Source organism: Mytilus edulis, chromosome 14 (assembly GCF_963676685.1).
Source record: "Mytilus edulis chromosome 14, xbMytEdul2.2, whole genome shotgun sequence".
NCBI classification, from domain to species: domain Eukaryota; kingdom Metazoa; phylum Mollusca; class Bivalvia; order Mytilida; family Mytilidae; genus Mytilus; species Mytilus edulis.
In genome coordinates this window covers 12,460,311-12,477,027 of record NC_092357.1, presented here as the reverse complement: position 1 = coordinate 12,477,027, position 16,717 = coordinate 12,460,311, and the positions used below count along the sequence as shown (strand labels likewise).

At 32.7% G+C, this 16,717-nt stretch overlaps 1 protein-coding gene across 1 annotated transcript; it reads right to left on the bottom strand.

The window, feature by feature from the left end:
* Positions 1–12,780: 12,780 nt before the first annotated feature.
* Positions 12,781–13,290, bottom strand: LOC139503983 (uncharacterized). Its single transcript, XM_071294031.1, has one exon. The coding sequence runs from the start codon at positions 13,288–13,290 to the stop codon at positions 12,781–12,783; it is 510 nt and encodes a 169-aa protein (XP_071150132.1).
* Between the last annotated feature and the right edge of the window lie 3,427 nt (positions 13,291–16,717).

Here is a 16,717-nt window from a genome sequence, read left to right as displayed (position 1 = left end):
TATCTGGATTTATAATTTCAAAGTTTTCAGACATTTTGATTTTGTGGTTTTTTAAAGTGCGTTGTACATCGTTATTTCTTAAAACCTGTATTAAAGTTTGTGGTGCAGCACTTTTAATTCGTGAATATTCCGAAATACAATTGCGTTTATCTATAAGTTGTTGATATATTTCATTGTACGATTTAAAATCATTGGAATTATCATCCCATATGTCAAATAGTTTTTATAAGACTTTTGGAAAAAGAGGAATAAAATATATATTTTACTTAAAATAAAATATTTGAGTTTCCAAATAAAGGCTGTTTTTTTTACTTCCATTTCATTAGTTATACCCTGTGTGATCCTTGTCAATTTTGACCACGATTGTAAGGCGTTTTTGTAACAATGTGGTAGTTTTTTTATCTCAAGACCTGAAAGGTCTGAACATCTACACAGAAAAAGTTTATCTGCAATTTTTTTATCAATTTTTTTAACCAAAATTTACCTATTGCATTCCAACTTGATAATGGCTTGTGTAATATCGAATATATTGATTCGATATTTTTACTTTCTATCCAACTATCCAATTTTACCATCCCCATGCCCCCCTTTTTACCGTCTAAACAACAAACCTTCTGGTCTACTTGATTCACTCTACTATCCCAATAAAATCCCATATTATCTTATTTAAGTTTTTTATATATTTTTCAGGTAAACCTCTAATTTCTTATTCATAACCACACACTGAAATAATTAAATTTTTAACAATAAGGAATTTCCCGGAGTATATCAATTTTCTTCTTTTCCAGATGTGTACACAATTTTGTACTTTTTCCAATATTGATTTCCATATTTTGTCGTTACCAATGTTATAACCATGATGAATACCTAGTGTTTTTATGTTATCTGTTATCCAGCTTATCTTTTTAAAAGTAGGCCGTCTGCGTTAATTTGCGCCACTATTCATTCCCTTAGTCTTTTCGTAATTAATTTTTGAACCCGATGCCTTTTCATATTTGTCTAATATTTCAAAAGATTTTCTAACAAAATTTTCATTTTTATTAAATAATTGCGTGTCATCAGCAAACATATTCAATTTGCAATTGGTTTCTATTAGTTCTCCATTTTCTTCCCCGGGCAACATAATACCTGCAATGTCTTTTTCTGCCCTTATTGCACAGGCCAGAGGCTCTGCTACTAATATATATATAAAAAGGGGCTATAGGACAGCCCTGCCTGGCTGATCTAGAAATTGAAAATTATTGAGAGACGTAACCATTTGTTTTTTATACATGTCGTAGCACGTTTTAATAGCATTTGAACCCAACCACGAAAATTGTCCCCAAAATTAAATTCCTTCTTAACGAAGTCTAGCCATCCCCATTCAATCCTATCAAAAGCCTTTTGTTGGCCAAGAAAGACAGTTATACCCTCTTCATCCTCACTATCAATATATTCTATGATATCCTGTATCATTCTATTTGCTTCCGTTATATGTCTGCCTTTTACAAACGCTTTTTGGTCGGGATGAATAAGCTTTTTTAATCTTTCTGCTCGTATTTTTACTATAATTTTATAATCTCAATTCAGTAGTGTAAGAGGGCGCCAGTTCCGTATGTTTTCTCGTCTCCCTTTCATTATTTCCTCCGCGTTAATTTCACGGTCTAGTAACTGTTTGTCGTCGTCATTAAGTTTGTTTTCGATATGACTTGTTAAATATTGAGCATTTTCCAAATGCCATCACTCGGAACTAAATAAATTTAAATATATTTGAATAAAAGTTAACTTGTTTATTTAGTATTTCACCATATTGTGTTTATAATGCCCATTTTCTGTTTTTATTCGACTCCATAATTTATTTTCACCGGTTTGCTTTTCAAGATTGAAAAAGTAGCTAGACGATTTTTCACCTTCTTCCGTCCATTTAACACGCGTCCTTATTTTTGACGCCTCTGATTTGTTCTCACAGTAATTTTTAATTAGCGATTCTATTTCTGAAATCTTATTTTCAACCTCAACAGAGTTATTACTGTTTAATTTTAGTTTTTTTCTAATTTCTGCTCAAGGTTAATATTATAACTTTTTTGTGATTTTTTATTTAATGTTTTCCATTGTTAATTTTTTTATTTTTTATTTTGTGACATCCCACCAATCTTGTATTTTTTCGAACCTATTTTTTTGCAGTTTTCAAAGTTTCCCACCAAATTTTGAATGCATTCTTAAATTCTTCACTTTTTATTGTATTTATATTCATTATTCATATACCCGGGCCTCTTTGTACTTCATCAAGGTTTATTTATACCGACACAAGATCATGATCGCTAAAATGACAATTCGAGATTCCAACATTGTAAACTTTATTTAAGAGACTTTTATCACAAAAGATATAGTCGATTCTAGACTTAGAATTTCCTCTCTGAAACGTATACCTTTTGTCTTTGGATACCTATCTCTCCATATGTCTGTAAGATCATATTGTGACACTAAAAAAAGTAATTCCTTTGTACCAATATCATCACGAGATTGAGAAGGATTTCTATCATTTGTTTTGTTAAGAGTACATTTAAAATCACCTACCATAATATTGTAATGATCTACACTATCGGTTGTGAAATTACCCCAAAAAATATGAAATGATTCAAACAGCCGTTTCCTGTCGACGCCGCTATTGTTAGTATTTGAAATATGATAAATCGCACTTTCCGTTTTTATGCAACATTTTATTATTCGACCGTTTTGTGAGTTAGTATTATCAAACACAACTTCGCCTGGACAATTTTTTGTTTGTAAAATAGAGACATCACGAGAATCACTAGTTCCGCAGTTCCAAACACTTGCATTGCTCATTATTTTCCATTCATTTTGCCACTTTATTATATCATTCGCTGTTCAATGTGTTTATTGTAGACAAATCAAATCATAATTTTTTGTTCGCTAACCAATTTAATACTAAATTTTTTTTTTTGTTATCACGTAAGCCGTATACATTCAATGTTATGATTTGAATCGACATTCTTATTTAAAGTAAATGATTTGGTTTACATTTTAACATCGCTATGCCTCGTTGATTTATTCGAAAGTTCACGATCAACGACACCGATTTATATTTACTTTTAATTTTATGAGTCATTGACCAATTATGGCAATACACTATTAGTGAACACATTTCAAATTGTCTATATAAAAATATAACAATACAGATACATAGATTCAGTTTGAAGTACAATAGATTGAACAAAAATCTATAATAATAATTTAAAATCTGCAATTCAGTAAAATAAAACATGTTTACAAATAACATTTTGGATTGATTTAAAAAGTAGTTAAACAAACACAGTTTAAGAAAGTTCTGTGTAATTTGAAACACATGTACAAATGCAAGTTTTACATTTCAGTATAAATACAGGCAACAGTAGTATACCGCTGTTCAAAACTCGAGAAAAGCAAATCCGGGTTAAAATCTGATAGCTAGAGAAACATATCAACTGTAAGAAACCAAACAAAAACGTATATTCAAACGTAATTATAAGCAGACTTTGGATACAGATCAACGGCCTCATCATAACAGGCTCCATCTTCCCTCATAAGAAAATACATAAAGTAACATGGAAATCATTCAATGGAAAAAAACAAATCAGATAGATCATATAAAGGTACGTAGGGACATGAGGACATAAATATTAGATACAAAAGTAATGAGAGGATCAGATATGTATACTGACCACTACTTAGTAAGAACAAAGATGATGATCAAACTGGAAAGAAATAAAGGTGACAAAACAAATGCAAAAGAGAGAGATATGACCTTAACAAGCTAAACAATATGGATGTAAGGGAAAAGTACAATCTTGAAGTGAAAAAACAGATTCCAAGTACTGGATAAAGGAAACATAGAAGATCCAGTGTTGAAATATAAAAGTGCCGTAGATATATACACCGAGGCAGTTAAAATGGTAGACATGGACCTTACAGCAGAGAAAATGGCAGAAATATTAACCGGCCTATGGGAAGAAGAAAAATAACAATCAGACTGGAAAAAGTGATTGATTTGCAAGATCTTTAAGAAAGGCGATATGCCAGATTGTAACAAACTGGAGGGGAGTGAATCTTTTACCTGTTTTCAGTAAAGTATACTGCAGAATGCTTATAGAAAAAATAAAAGAAGGAATAGACAAAAGATTAAGGAATGAGCAGGCATGATTTAAACCAAAAAAGAGGAACAACTGAACAGATTTTTATCCTTCGAAACACACTTGAGCCAATAGATGAATGGAGGGCAGCTTTAATCATACTTTTTATTGACTTCGAAAAAACATTTGACTCAGTCCACCGAGAGAGTCTATGGTATATCATGAAGAGCTACGGAATGCCAAAAAAGACCATAAGAATCATAAAGGGAATATATACTGGATTTAAGTGTACCGTTTTGACCAGGGAGAAACATCAGAACGGTTTGAGATAAAATCAGGAGTGAGACAGGGTTGTATAATGTCAGTTTATTTTTCCTTATAGTCATAAACTGGATCATACGAAAAAAAAATGCAGATAAAGCCATCATATTTTACTTACCATTCTTTAGTACTAACAAACACTTCCAAAGAATTTTATAAATCCAACGGTATGAATTAACAAAAATTAACAGAAACAGTAACCACGCTGTATCTCATTCATATTTTCATGTTTCAAAATTCTATTAAAAAAACCGATAACGGATTTTCTCCGTAAACTTCACGACACAATGTCTGTAACATCATTAAAAACTTCGATAAGATTTTATATGATATTATGTATTATTTAAGTAATTATAGAAAATAGAAATGTATTAAATGGCTATGTATTAAATAAGATAAGTTTTACTGTATATTCTCCCTGGATATCAGTTATAATTGTATGTAACAGGGATACTTGATGGAATGCTGTACATTAAGTAATTTGTTAAAACAGCAAAGAGTGCAATAAAGAATTTATGAATGTTTAAAAAAAAAAAGATAAAGCCAGAGGGATAAGATGGAACTTTTATACTGTTCTAAAAGATCATGACTTTGCTGACGACATTACACTACTTTCATAAAAATTGGAACTGAAAGAGTTAGAATAAAACTTATCCCTAAAAAATGTAAAACTCTTAGATCAAAACATACACAGAGTAAAGATTTGATAACACTATACAACGAGAATGTAGAAGATGAGGACAAGTTCATATACCTTTGAGCAGTCATAGACACAGAGGGGGAGGTAGTAGCGACATCAAGAACAGAATACAGAAAGCAAAAGCGACATTCCATCGCCTAAGAAATATATGGTATAAAAGAGGAATTTGCCGAAAAACAAAAATACACCTGTATACATCCTAAGTTAGACCTGTATTATTGTATGAATTCGAAACATGAAATTTACAAACCTTGAAGAAAAAAACCTTAATACTGTAGAAAACCAATGCCTAAGAAAGATCCTAAAAATAAGATGGCAAAGTAAAACAAAAAAACAAAACAGTAAACGAAATTGCTAACACCAGAAACATAAGTTTTGAAATCAGAAGGAGACGGTGGACATGGATAGGACACATATTAAGGCGTGAAAAAGCCAACATCAGCTATATAGCACTACAATGAGCACATGAAGGGAAAAGAACTAGAGGAAGGCCAAAAACTACTCAGAGGAGACAACAGAGAGAGAAAGGAACCAACAATAATGGACAAGTTGGAACGTGGCCAGAACAGCGGCAAAAGATAACAAAAATGGCAGAAATGCAGCGTGGAGCCTTTATGCGACTTCTGGCGCGGAGAGAATAAAGGTTAAGGTAAGGTTGTATACAGATACCAAGATAAATGCCTGATAGTAAGTGTCTTGTTTCATCAACAATTGTTTTCCATTTTGACATCCAATACATTTCGCGAATCTGAAGAGCCTTTTCTGGATTTTCCGTCTTCAGGAACAATCATATATTACATTTTATAAACTAGGATGCTTAGATACTATGTCATGTCTGTTTATATATGACAACAGTGACGCTCAGAAAATAGCTCGATAAATTTTCCAAATGAAGATATGGTGCAACAAACAGGTGTTGACAAAATACAGAACTCTAAAATATATACACAAAAGGTTGGAGTTTTTGAATAAGAAATGTTCAATTGTACATTACATTTGAATGTAATGTGACGTTAAAAAGTTCTAAAAATTTGAAATCTGTGTCATCACTCAAATTGAAAAAAAAGAATGTGTAGTTGATGTAAAATTAGATCTTTTAAACCACCAATTATTTGAAATCTGTGTCATCACTCAAATTGAAAAAAAAGAATGTGTAGTTGATGTAAAATTAGATCTTTTAAACCACCAATTATTTAGAACGTATGTAAAAGTAGCCCTACTATGACACAAAATAGTGCTTTTGATGTACTTGTTTACCTAAACAAACCAACAAATTTGCAAAAATAAAAAATGTTTCTGAAAGAAAAATAAACATGATATATTTAGGCCATTTTTAGCCAAAATGTACTTGTCTATGAGTTTGCATTTAAATGTACAATTCAGGATATACATTGTTTCTATGACATTAAACTTAAGGTAAAATATTTAGAACGCCGAGAAAATTTAGATCTTCACGACCTGATAATATGCTTTCATATAATAAATGTTCTAAATTGTTGTACATGAAACATATGTATTACTAAAAAAAAATCTCGTCATGAATATTTAATGCAATTATTTGATTTGTACCCTTTATAGCATTGCGTCATTCCATGTATTTGGCAGATAATATGGCCTGATGTAAAAACTGCATAACCACACAACTATGCTATTTATTATCTCAAATGAAAGTTTTATACCGTGATGTGTATTGACTGATAGTAAATAAAAAATATTAAATCACCAAGACTGCACTTTTTATTAATTATAAGTCCCATTACTGACACCAGGTGAAAAAAGGAGGTCAATATACCTTGCATGACTCTTCATTACCTGGATTCTTTACTAAACTCATTGTTCAAATTGTGGAAAGTCTTTAAAGCAGTAAAACAAACGAGGACAAATCAACAAAAAACTGATCTTGATATTGAAAGTTTATTTCCACAATGAAATTTTGAAGTATTTTCTATCGAAGTTAAACATTACAGTCAGTTTAGATAGAGCTGTTTAATTTGTAATATAAGTAGGAGGATATGAATAAAACTACGGTTTCAACAGATCTTACAACTCAAGTTAAATACATTTTACACAAGAAGCAGTGAAAGCCGAAATGGAAAAAAATACAAATTACAAGGGAGGAAACTAATGTTAAGGTTTACAGTATAAAAATATTATCTTGTAAAGCATATAGAAACCAACTAACGACTGTAACTATACTTTATCTCTACTTTGTTACTTTATTTGTTATTAATAAGGCTGTTTGTTTTCTGAATTTAATTCTTTCATATTTATCATGTCCTGGCCATTTATACCCGACTATTCGTCACTGGTTAAACATGCATCAACGGAGTATGTCCGATAAGGTCCTAAAATGGCCCTCTTCTTTAGCGTAAATTTCAAATTCGGATTTATTGACCAATATCACGATAAATTATAATTTATACATTGACTAGATAGGATATAAGCCATTTTGTTGAACATTTTACGTTTCTGCGTTTCATTATGACGTCACAAGTTGTACTCGCATTGATTTTTCACGAAAAAATCAATGAAAATGGGTAAATTTCCATTGATTATTAGACAGGAAACATAGAGCGCATACGTCCTCAACAAAGATCTTTTAAAATAATATTTGTGAACACATTTAACATGTCTTATTTGAATATTAAGCTTGTCGACGCCTGCGCTCTATGTTTCCTGGTCCTTTATTTGGTTGAAATCCAGCTGATTTTGTCAAATTTCACCAAAATCCCTTGTAGTCTGTTGTTAGTTATGTATTATTAGGTCTTTCCACTTTTCTGTGGAAAGACCTATTGTTTTTCTTCTGATTATTTTTTTTTTCTTCCGCCTAATTTTGTTCTTGCGATAAACATTTGTTTCGCAATATGTCGCTTAGATATTTGGTATATGATATCGAACAGTTTATGCGCTTTTGAAATTTACCCTGCGTAAACGAATACTTTTCTTTGTAGGAGTTATCTCCCCAAACACTGTTTTCCTTGTTAGCGCATCTCCTTCGCAACCGTAAAAGATTATGACAAATTTATTTTACAAAATTGCTCGTTATATCCTTCGCATGATTTGTCCTATTTTGACCGAAGCGAATTGACCGCTCCATATGAGAGTTATTTCCCCTTATGCATCTGATATAAGTGATATGAATTTCTATCTTATAAATCATAAGTGATAGAGACCTAGGATCTTTTGATTTGAGGTCCTTGGTCCCAAAAAATGAAAATTAGGTCAAGGTCAAAGGTCAAGGTCATATTCTAATATTTGAATTTGGCTTATTTTCACTTATATCCAAAGACTGTATAAGATATCAACAAATTATTTTTACTAAATTGTTAGTTGCGACATGTCGTAAGATGTAAATTTTGATTGCAAGCGTACGTTGAATGTAAAAGGGAGTTTTCTCCCCTCTTGTATTTAAAAATACGCGTTTGGTGATATAACTCATTAACTAAATATAATAAAGACCTATGGTCTTTTGATTTGAGGTCCTTGGTTTATGACCTTGAAATTGATCTCAAGGTCATAGCTTAATTTGACGTTCTAGATTTTGACCTTTGCTTTTATTCTATATGTATACATGATAAAGATATACAACTTTTAGAAAAAGGTATCAAACCATTTAACCTTGTAAAAAACAACCGGAAGTGACCTTTTTTAAACCGGAAATATCTATTTTTTTGTACTTTATTAATATAAAAGTATATAGAACCAGATATTTTTGGAATCAGTGTCAAGTAAATATTCAAATATAATCGGAAGTAACATTTTTCAAACCGGAAGTAACAAATTATCTCCCTTATTTAAAAAAAATGTATGGAAACAATATATTTTTGGAATCAGCTTACTAGGAGCTATCATTTGACGATTGAAATGACATTTTAAACTTAGTTTCACAACTTTTCATATCAAAATATATTGTTTTGATGGAAAGACCTTCAATTGTTCTCTGAACAATTGGTTTTTAATTGTCATTTGGTTTATTTTCTTTTGTTACATCTTTTGACATCAGACTCGGACTTCTCTTGAATTGAATTTTAAATGTGCGTATTGTTATGCATTTACTTTTCTACATTGGCTAGAGGTATAGGGGGAGGGTTGAGATCTCATAAACATGTTAAACCCCGCCGCATGTTAGCGCCTGTTCCAAGTCAGGAGTCTCTGGCCTTTGTTAGTCTTGTACTATTTTAATTTTAGTTTCTTGTGTACAATTTGGAAATTAGTATGGCGTTCATAATCACTGAACTAGTATATATTTGTTTAGGGGCCAGCTGAAGGACGCATCCGGATTCGGAAATTTCGCGTTACATTGAAGACCTGTTGGTGACTTTCTGCTGTTTTTTTTCTTTTTTCTTTTTTTTTCTATGGTCGGGTTGTTGTCTCTTTTACACATTCCCCATCTCCATTCTGAATTTTATCTTGACCTTTTTGGGATGTAAAGATCAACGTGCTAGAATTAAACTTTGACAAAAACAGCTATGTTTAACTTTCTCACATGTCTTTAAGGCAACTTAAAACAATTATTGTCTTGTAACCATGAACTTTATAATTGGGGCCAAATATTGCACTTACCGTACCGAACTTACTCCTTTATAAAACTTATAGAAATAACAACCCGGATACCAAGCTTACTTGAAAGGAGTTTTTAGGCATATAATAATGACCTGTGTAGTGTTATTTTTTTCTTATCCGGGATAAAATTGAATAATATTTTATCTGATTCTGAATGCCATTAATCCATGGGAAAATCATAACAACTGTTATATCAAGTTAATATATATGATTAATTACCAAATTATCAACTTGTATTTTTACATACTGAAACACTTATTTCGTGGTGATTAACGATATATATATATATATGACTCAGACGTACTTATAAATATAATTATTTTCTGTGACTGTATCTTACATTAATTTGTAGGATCCTTTACTATAGATAATTCAGCTGATCTGTAACAATAACATCTTCATGCCTTATATATCATGTACTGTAGTACGCCGCTAGATTAACACTGACGTGGAAAGGTAACACATGGCCAGCGAAAGCTCTTTTATGAGAGCCCAGGTGGTCGTGTGGTCTAGCGGGACGGCTGCAGTGCAGGCGATTTGGTGTCACGATATCACAGTAGCATGGGTTCGAATCCCGGCGAGGGAAGAACCAAAAATTTGCGAAAGCAAATTTACAGATCTAACATTGTTGGGTTGATGTTTAGACGAGTCGTATATATATATCCCGGCGAGGGAAGAACCAAAAATTTGCGAAGGCAAATTTACAGATCTAACATTGTTGGGTTGATGTTTAGACGAGTTGTATATATATATATATATATATACATATTGACACCTTATGTGTGTGGCATAACATCTTGGCCGCAAGTTTATCGTTTTCTGTTTAGTATTAAATTTATATTAAGATTCATTTTGTTACATCTCGTGATCTATTTTATTTGGCAATCGCCAATGGCAGTCAGCAGGGTTTAAGAACATCAGTTGTTCGACCTGTTAGTCAAATGCGTTTTGTTTAAATATACTTTTTCACTTTTTTGGTCTTTTGGAAAATGTTGTTTATGCTGTATTTAGACCCTTCTAAAACGAAATTTGTTTTACATGCACACGGATACAAATTGCGGTTTTTATCCAATGCAATCATAGGTTTGAACGAAGCTTTCAATTTAGAATCATATATATATATATATATAATGACTGAATAAATAATCACCGATTAATCTTACAGGGCGATGGATCATGTAATATGATTCTGTACACTACAAAATATAATATATAACAAGTCAAAAAGGGGACAACATCACCATTAAATAAGTATGAAAGTAACAAATATTATATATTTCGGATAACAGATATCCTTCATCAATAATAGCTCGATGTCAAATGAATCATGTAAATATATTCAAAATGAGAAACTCTTTCTAAATCTTGAAATTTATACAATTTAAGCGAACACCACAGACGCTGATACAATTTTAAAATTTCCAAACACGGCGCAAAGATTACAAAGATATGCCAAATGAAAATAGTTATTTTCGATGTGAACTGACACAACTCTAAATTGTCAAAGGTTGTGACAGTTTAGATGTTATAACTGCATTGAGGGCAGTTCGCAAACAAAAAAATCAAAAATGTCCTAACCGATTCAAGTTGGTATAACTACACATTTAAGCCTCCCAAACGAATAGCAGTCTAACAATGATTAGAAAAATAAGTTTTATCTAATGAGTTAAAATAATTGAACGTGGCTACGTACTTATACATCCATCCCGAATGAATGGAGCCCTGAAATTTAAACTGGTATTTAAAAAAAAAATTTCGAACTGTAAAGCCAGTACTAAAGCCGGAGTTACTGGAAACAAGTGATGACAGGAAAATGAGGGACTCATTCTAGGTTTTTTCATTGATGCCCTCTTGGGAAACTGTCCGTAACTTTCTTATCCAAAATATTTCCCGAGCGACTCTGTCAACCTTCGACCAACCCTCGTTGTGGTCTATGATTGTAATGGTAAGGTTTTTGAGATCAGCTTGTGTGTGCCCAGGTGATCTCAAATGACGACTTACGGGTAGATCGGGCTTGCAAGTGTAGTCACTTCGATGACCATTCATGCGTTTGTTGAATGGCTGATCTGTCTCGCCAACATACTGCATGCCACATCGACACTGACGGAGGTATACAACATTCTGGGTTTTGCAAGTTACATTGCAAAATAAAGTGTACACAGACCCTGTCGAGTGGCAAGTAAATGTTTGAGTATTTAGTATTTGTTGACAACTCAGACAACGTCTGTTACCACATGACTTGCACCATCCTGCAATTGAACAGCTTATATTTGAGGAGACGACTGCTCTAACAAATAAGTCTTTCAGACTTGCTGGTCTCTGAAAAGCTAAGACAGGAGGATTGGGAAAGATCTCGGATAATTTAGGGTGTTTGGCAATAGTTTGCCAATTGGGACGGATCAAACGTGTATGGTTAGTAAGGGGTGGATTGTATGTTAGAACAAACGGGACTATTTTGCTGCGCCTCTTCCGTTTGTACTGTAAGCGGTCATTGCGTCTGTTATTGTTAGCGCGCGCAAATCCCGTATCTATGTCCAATTTCTTATAACCACGTTTTGTCAAAAATACGCGAGGTTCCTGTAACCGTTTCGTGACAGCCTCTTCAGAGGAGCAAATTCGCTTGACTCTAAGATCTTGATTGTACGGGATACTTTATGTTCAGTGTTTGGGGTGACAGCTTTGGGGAGAAAGTTACTGGTGTTTATCTGTGGGTTTACAGTAGAGGTCTGTTGATATGACACCGTCATTTATAGATGTTATTGTGTCTGAGAAAGATATCTTAGAGTCGGAAATTACATACGTAAATTTTATTAAATGGTGGGCGTTGTTTGCATGTCTGATGAAATCATCCAGTTTTTGTTGGAATTCAATCCATTTCATGTCAACATCATCAATGAAACGAAACCAAGACAAAGGTTTGGATAAAGATGCTGCAATAATTTGTTTTTCTAATTTGCCCATGAAAATATTGGCGTAAGACAGTGCCATGTTCGTCCCCATCGCTGTCCCGTTTATTTGAAGGTAATGCTCACCATTAAAGGTGAAAATGTTGCATTTCAGGACCAGAGTTAGCAGCTGGACTAAACATTAAGTATTTGGTTCTAAAATGTTGCGCGAGTCCCATATTTCCCTACAAGAGTGTATGCCGTCATCATGAGGTATGTTGGTATACAATGTGGTGACATCTAAAGTGACAAGGAGGGTTACCGGAGGAAGAGGGTTCATGGATTCCATTTTACGAAGATAATCTGTAGTGTCTTGAATGTGGGAAGGAAGATTTTTTACATGAGATCTCAAATGAAAATCGACGATTTCCGAGATTTTCTCAGTCGGATGGCCGTTTGCGGATACAATGGGTCTACCAGGGTTGTTAACCTTGTGTATTTTGGGAAGAAGATACAATCGACCAGGCTTGGCATTCTCTGGTTTTAAATAACCAATTGTATCCTCATCTATGTGACCGTCATTGTATATGGTTTGTAACGCAGTGATAATTTTGGAGCTAAACTCGGAAGTAGGGTCATAGTCTAACTTCTTATAGAATCTCTCATCAGAGAGCTGACGCACTGCTTCCGCGATGTAGTTAGCTTTGTCCATTATCACAATTGCACTGCCCTTGTCTGCTGGTTTTATCACAATATCATCTCGGTTTCTTAGCGATTGTATGGCTTTGTTCTCGTCAGGAGAGGTGTTATAAAATTACGAGTACTTGTTGCTAGCTAGATGAACAACATTCGATTTGATTTTGTCGATAACATCTTCTAGTGTAGCATATTTACTAGGTTTTGGAATCCATGAACTCTTCTTTTTAAAATGCGGAATTATGATTTCTTCCTCCGAGTCAGACGTGCCTGAGTCTTCCTCATTATCCACCTCTTAATCATTGCTACGTTATGATATTGTGATAAAACCAGCAGACAAGGGCAGTGCCGTTGTGATAATGGACAAAGCTAAGTACATCGCGGAAGTATATTTACAGAAACATCAGGTATATTTAGTAAATTTCATGCCCAAGTGACAAAAAAACAGAGACAAATATCCGACCCGTAGGTCATAAGTAATATCGTTTCACCTGTGATTTCTATGATTCTATAATTAAAAAGGTATTTTGTATAGTAAACACTAGCTGTACTTAGGAGTTATGCAAAGAAAACCAGATACCAGCTGTCAGTCCTACTAATTTGTTAATGAAATCATACATCAGAGTGGTAACTTCATACACACACATTTTGTACTTATGACTTTGTTTAAACACATCTAGCTGACATATTAGCTACATTATGTTAGAGATATGATATTGTTATGACAATACTAAACTGACCATGTAACGGCAGAAATTGTAAACGTTTATTGATAGATAGGCATACAGTAAAAAGTGGACAGGAGACTTATGAAAAATTTAATACTTTCTATGAACTTGAATGTAGGAGTTATATACTTTTATACTTTACATTTAAAGTTTACTTAAATTCTTTAAATTTGTTATCAATATAGTTTCAAACATTTTCTAGACCTTGCAGGTATTTTTTGGTATTTTGTCTTATTTAGTTATTCGTAGTACATGTGACAGAGAATATTTCGTTAATGTCTTCGTCTTTCAGTATTGTTCTAGACTTTGTTTACCAAGAAGGATTTAAACTGATTTAATAAAATGATTGCACATCTTTTTTATTGTTTGATGAATTCACATTTACAATTGTCAGAATGTCTTTTTCTATCAGTCGACGCCTCCCTCCCTTGTCTTTAAGTCAAAAATGGTATAATCCAACATACTTCGAATCCATATGGGTACCCAGCGTGCAATGCTCTGACTATTTGTAAAATAAAATGTTTCTTCTGAATTATTTTTTACAGTTTCGACAAAATTGATACTAAAATGTATTCCTGTTGTTTTGTTGCTCACTCTATGCAATCGTGTGTTCTGTTACTCTTTGTAAAACATATCATATGTTGTGTTAAATTACAAAAAATGTACAATTTCAGTAATTTCGAGTATTTATATCAGTGTGCTCTCAGATAATATTCATTTGGTTTAAATTTTCAGTACATATCAGTTGAACATTGTTTATATCTTATGTCGTATGATGGTATCTCATCACATTTTTTTTAAAATTGTCATTCCTTGTAAGCTATCACTAGAACTCTTACAATATGCCCTTGTGTTTTCTCGATAATTTGTGACCACAACCTTAGATATTGTTATAAGTCAACAAACTTTTCCAATTAATGAATTTTGAACATCGGTATACTACTGTTGCCTTTATTCTACAATGTTTGCTATGGATTCTAATGTGTCATTTTTGACTAATTTGGAACCTTAAATGATACTTTACTACAGAGTATCAACACCCACACTATAACGCTAATTTCGTCTAGTTTGACATGAACATATGGTACAATAAAGTTCAATATGATTGTAAGTTTAACTGATAATCCACTGACCCGTGTCTTTATATTGAGATCAATGCCAACATCAATCAGCCACTTGACGATTTCTGTGTTTTCGTAATCTACAGCAGTGTGAAGTGCAGTGTCACCATACTGGATTGAAAACATTACATTTTAACAAAATATGAAATAAAACAGGAATCAACATATTGCATTAACAGAAGTAAAACAGCATAAACTCGAACTTAGCGTAAACTCCAACTCGTACCCGATACCAGATCATAATAAGAATTTGGCATTAGTCAATATTACAAGGTACAAAGATGCATTTCAACTTAATGATGATAAATAAATAAAATATTGTCTAGGGGCCGGCTTAAGCCCAACTCCGGGTGCAGGATTTTCTCTCTATGTTGATGGTGACAATCATTATACGGCCTTCAACAATGACAACAAACCAACATCAATGTGGCGGGGTAAAACATATCTGTTAGTGCTCAACCCTCCCTTAACCTTGTACAATGGCTAAACAGGGCCAAAAAAAAAAACCCAGACTATACAACTAGGTAAACAAGGCTTAACTCATCAAATGCCAAAAAAAAACCCCAACAATAACAAAATATAGATCGGACGTGGATTTATACATACTTTGTCCCTAATATACAAAAAAAAAAAACCACAAACATAACAGATATGAGAATAACTTAAATAAATTAATGAATAAACACGGAGTAATGACAATGCAACAGTATTTGCATTTAAAATATTTAGTCCAGCAATAAAGCGTAGTATGAGCATGAATCTTGACTGCATCAATTGTCGAATAAACTCATCATAGATACCAGGATTAAATTTTGTATTCGCGCTAGACGCGCGTTTCGTTTTACATTATCATTCCGGGGTATTTTATTACTGACTATGCGGTATGAGCGTTGCTTATTGTCAAAGGCCATACGGTGACCTTTAGTCGTTCATTTTTTATGTCATTTGGTCTCTGGTGGAGAGTTTTCTTATTGACAATCATACCACATCTTCTTTGTTTATATGTAAATAAAAAAACATAATAAAACAACAACGTGTTGCATTATTTTGTGTCAATCAAATTTGAATTAGAAATGCTCAAATCTACATTACATTTGAATGTAATGTGACGTTTAATAGTTCAATAAATTTGAAATCTGTATCATCACTCCAATTGAAAAAAAGAAATGTGTAGTACACTTTATAATTGATGTAAAATTAGATCTTTTAGACTACCAATTATTTAGAACGTATGTAAAAGTAGCCCTACTATGACACAAAAAGTGCTTTTGATGTACTTGTTTACTTAAACAAACCAACAAATTTGCAAAACATGAAAATGTTTGTGAAAGAAAAATATACATGATATATTTAGGCCATTTCTAGCTAAAATTGACTTGTCTATGAGTTTGCATTTAAATGTACAATTCAGGATATACTTTGTTTCTATGACGTTTAACTTAAGGTGAAATAATTAGAACGCCGGGAATTTTCCGACCTGATAATATGCTGTCATATAAAAAAAATGTCCTAAATTGTTGTATATGCACAGTTGTTTCTGTGGTGTATAACATCAAAACATATGTACTACTAAAAAAAAATCTCGACATGAATA